Source organism: Phalaenopsis equestris, unplaced genomic scaffold (assembly GCF_001263595.1).
Source record: "Phalaenopsis equestris unplaced genomic scaffold, ASM126359v1 Scaffold000224, whole genome shotgun sequence".
NCBI classification, from domain to species: Eukaryota; Viridiplantae; Streptophyta; class Magnoliopsida; order Asparagales; family Orchidaceae; genus Phalaenopsis; species Phalaenopsis equestris.
In genome coordinates this window covers 3435578-3440303 of record NW_018164666.1, presented here as the reverse complement: position 1 = coordinate 3440303, position 4726 = coordinate 3435578, and the positions used below count along the sequence as shown (strand labels likewise).

The 4726-nt window shown below is 30.1% G+C and overlaps 1 protein-coding gene across 1 annotated transcript in view; it reads left to right on the top strand.

Annotated features, from left to right (window-relative positions):
* Window positions 1-1933: 1933 nt before the first annotated feature.
* LOC110023426 (AP2-like ethylene-responsive transcription factor At1g16060) overlaps window positions 1934-4726 on the top strand; it is a 5900-nt gene continuing 3107 nt past the window's right edge. Inside the window, exons 1-6 of the mRNA XM_020722840.1 lie at window positions 1934-2266; window positions 2583-2665; window positions 2803-2811; window positions 2917-3005; window positions 3108-3181; window positions 3278-3328. Of these exons, the coding sequence (XP_020578499.1) occupies window positions 2109-2266; window positions 2583-2665; window positions 2803-2811; window positions 2917-3005; window positions 3108-3181; window positions 3278-3328 (464 nt within the window). The 5' untranslated portion in view covers window positions 1934-2108. The remainder of the gene's footprint in view (window positions 2267-2582; window positions 2666-2802; window positions 2812-2916; window positions 3006-3107; window positions 3182-3277; window positions 3329-4726) is intronic.

Here is a 4726-nt window from a genome sequence, read left to right as displayed (position 1 = left end):
ATATATTTCATAACCATACATATACAAAAATCCATTCACTTGGTGCTCCAAATAATCTCTCTATAATCACACTATAGTACAAGTATTATTAATTATAAGGTTAAAGATTTAGGTTATGAAAGTGCATTAACCATCTTGAGAATGAAAATTTTTCTTATTAGAGATATCTTATTTGTTGCCAATGTTTTTCATATGTGGTAGATAGAGCTTTCTTTACACTAGTTATGGCTCTCTCATTCAATTTGTTAATACTCTTTATCAATGAATAACATACAACGCCTAATGATTGTCTATTCAAGCGTAGTATAATTATTAATTAAATTCAAAAAATAGGTTTTTGCAAAATTCTTTAGAATATATAATACTCAATTTGAAATTTCTAATCCCTAAAGTCGTTGTCAAATAAATCTACTGATCCTCGCTTTGTTTTCTTCATATGACATTTACTCCTAATTGTCTCGTAAAACTCTAAAGTGCCTAACTTCAATCAAACTTTTTAGAGAAAAGCACATACTTAATAGTAATAATGTACACCAAAATAAGGACATCCCATAAGAAGAACACTAAAAAACACAATAGAGTTTACATCATTTAGCGAGATCCCCTTACATCCACAATATCATATGATATATATATATATATATATATATATATTCGCTAGCCTATTAACAGAAATACTAAATAATTGTTTACCAAAAAAAATTTTCTTCTTCTTCTTTCTCTCTCCCTCTCTATCTCATTCTCTCCTCAAACTTGAACAAGATCCCACCATCTACAATGCTCACCAAAAATAAAGAAAAGCTTATTTATTTCTATGTCAACCCATCTTCCTAATCACTAGCCACTGTGACCATTATTAGTTCTCCCTTAAAAATGTCACTTACTTCCAAAGATCAAATTCAGTTCCTTTGTCATATATTGTAAATCACCTAAGAATTAAACATCAACAAAGTTAACATCTAACCTCTTATAACTCCATTAGCCATTTCTTCAATCTCTTCCTCTACACATAGCTAAATGAAATATAAGAATGAGCGATGTCTCTATTCATTAATGTGTTCCTCTTTTTATAGAGTAACATGCGAGAACTTTCACAAACAAACAAAAACAAAAACCCAAGAGTGAATATGATCTAAAAAATTGGTGGCCGTCAAATTTGTTCCGATCATATTAAAAATTTTCAAAACTTTAAAATGTTTCAAATCAAACTTGTATGATAGAAACATGAAAAAATTGAGCTCCACCAAAAATCAAAACATTGAGATTGCATGACCAATTAAAATCAGGATGTACCTCCTCAATTAGGTAAAATTATTGAGTCCGCGCACCGCACGCATCTCTGCGTGCGGTGGGCCAATAAAAACTCTTCATTTACCAAAAAGTGTATGTCAGTGGACCTATTTTTAATTTTTTTTTCTTTAAAAAAGATTCACTGGACGGCGCATGAGAGAATAATCCCTCCTCAATTAGAGGGATGAGAGAAAATTTTTTTCCTTATAAAATTCCCTTTGCACAACTTCTCATCTCTAAAATGCAAAAGCTTATGGTTTTATTACCATGCTCTCAAAATCAATACCCAAAGTTGTCACGCACTTGTACTCAAAGCCCAACTTATCGTGGTCTATTTGCCCAAATTTGATGTCTATAAAATTCTAAGACTTTAATTATTATTTATTTATCCCATTCAATATTCATATTCGAATATCAAAATATAAAAAATTGACCCGGCTCCATATCCCTTCAGCTCTTTTAATTAAAAAAATCAATTTTATTTTCATTAATTGTATATTTAATCTAAAAGTCATAATTAATTTTTACTGCACCCAACCAAACAATTAAAACAACAAATTTTATTATTGCAAGAAGAAAAATCAAATGGGGCCTTATAATCTCCCAAAAAATTACATCTCAGAAGGTTTTAGAGAGAGAGAGGTTTTAGAGAGAGAGAGAGAGGAAGGCCGGCGCCCATCTAATTTCCATTATTCCAAAAATGTCCGACCTTTGCCGGCTTTTTAAGACGCTCTCCGCTTGATGACTTTGTCATCTTCTTCCTCCTTTCTCCATATATCTCTCCCACCTTCTTCCCCCTTCGACAACTCAGTTCTAAAATGGCGAAGAAGAAACAGAGCACCCCTGCTTCCACTTCTGTAACAAACAACTGTAACAGAGGAAACTTAAACGGCATTGAAAAGGTGAGGAGGACGAGGAAAAGCGTGCCGAGAGAATCTCCATCTCGGAGGAGCTCCATTTATCGTGGCGTTACAAGGTTCTTTCTTTTTTTCTTTTCTCTTTTCTCTTTTTGCAGATCTGTCCTCGTTTTTCTTACACTGAAGGTGAAATGGAAATGGAAAAGCTGTATGAATTTTTTTGAAATTAGCTTTCAGCGATTTGTTTGGTTGATGAAAATTTGTGATTTTTTTTTTTTTGTTTTTGTTGATGAGAAATTTGAGTTTTGTTTCAAAGAGAGAGGATTAAACTTTTATTTTAGTTTTCGGTTTATGAAATCAGGAATCAGAAATGAATAAAAATGCTTTCTTTGATCTCTCTGTTCAAACTTTGTTTTCAAAATTGGATTTTTTCAGGCATAGGTGGACTGGAAGATATGAAGCTCATCTGTGGGATAAGAATTGCTGGAATCATTCGCAAAACAAGAAAGGAAGACAAGGTTTTTATTTGTATATATATTTATTTATTTATTATTATTGTGTTTCTGAGATTATATTGTCATAATTAATACTTTGTTTTATGTTTTCTTTCTCACTTTTTGATTGCTGCTGTGGATGGAATTCGAATGCAATGCAGTTTATCTTGGTGAGTGTGATGAATTGTAAAGATGAAAAAACAATGGAGATAAACTTATAATTTAAGTTTTTATACTTTTAGAGAGATTTTTCTTAAGATTTCTTGCGCATATAGGAGCATATGATGATGAAGAAGCTGCAGCTCGGGCATATGATTTAGCTGCATTGAAGTATTGGGGGCAGGACACCATATTGAATTTTCCTGTAATTTATATATATATTTTTTTATTTTTTGTTCATCTGTTTTTATTTCTTTTCCCTTTTTTCTTTTTATTAATATGATTTCTATTTGTATAAAAATGGCAGCTTTCAAACTACACAGCGGAGGTGAAAGAAATGGAAGCGCAGTCCAAGGAAGAGTATATTGGATCCTTAAGACGGTAAAATCACGGCCAAAAATATAAAAATGGATTATCACAATAAAATAATTGATTAATTATCATTATATTATATTATTTTATTTTTTTAAAATGCAGGAAGAGCAGTGGATTCTCAAGAGGAGTCTCAAAATACCGAGGTGTAGCAAGGTTAGCATATTGTTTTTTTTTTATTATTATTAAACATTTCTAAATATTCGCTAGAAAATATTATGTTCGAATAATCTGACATGCGGATGAAGAGATAAATTACATCATGCCGTCGTCCGAAAATACAGACGTAATATTTTCTCAAGCGAAAAAGAGCTTATATATATATATTTTTCTTTGATATCACAATAATCTCAAAGCAATACAAGAGAATAAAGAGTTATATTTATCTAATAATTTATGCTTAAATATAATTAGATTGAAAGATAATGAGAATTAAGAAATTAAATCATTTTTATAATATAAATTACTCAAATAATTTCTTTTTCTTTTTCAAGAAAATTGGTTTTTAAATTCTTATTGAGAAAATAAAGAGCCGAAACTTTGAAGGCCTAGCACATGAATCGGACGTCCACGTGTCACGTGTACATTTATATTTACTGCCTTTAAGGCAAGCAATACAATTATTACGGATGCATTTCTGACCGTTGGATTGGATTTAAAACCGGAGGATGGGTTACTTATGACGATGGAGTTAGTTGCGGTTTTGGTGGAATAGTTAGGATTGGCTCCTTTATTGTAGCCTCTAAGCAAGTTCTTGGTTGGTTACCTTCCAACCATTGAGAAGTTGTGATATAAATAAATTTATTTCACTTCTCCAATTTTGTAATTATTGCATCTTAATTTTTCATACATAATAGACCTTCTCAACAAATTATGCTAAAATATTCCTTTTTCTAGACCAATCAAATATTTAATGCATTAATTTTTTGTTTTTATAATAAAGTTCAAATTGATCGAATTTATTTTAAGATAAAAATAATATTAAATTTTGAATTACTCCTTTATCAAAATTATTTTTTTTTTAAATTCTAACAATAAATTGTTAAAATTGTCTCTGATTATTTATATGGAGACGTTTTAATCTCAAAGTTTATAGAAGTATCAAAATAGTCGTCAGACTCTTTAAATTGTGGCAGAAATAGTCCATATGGAGAACTATTACCGCTTAATTTTAAATTAGTCGGGAATTACTATGACACTTCTAAAAAATTTGAGACTAAAAATGTCTTATGTAAATATTCGGGGACTATTTTGACAATTACTCAAAAATCTAATAATTTTGAGATGTATAAAACTTCCATTCCAACTCCTAGTAGGCCACGAATGAGAGAAATTATTAAGTGTGAATATTGCACATAAAACTTTGTATAAATCATTACATTTACTCATTATAATTAATTAGCACATGACTATATAATAACTATGTATTCCATTTTCTTGGCTAAGTAGTGAGTATGCACATGTTTATGTTTATCTTCTCTCTCCTTATCAAAAAAAAAAAGAGTACATAGCTAATTTATATAACTATGTTCTTTGATATATATATATATATAT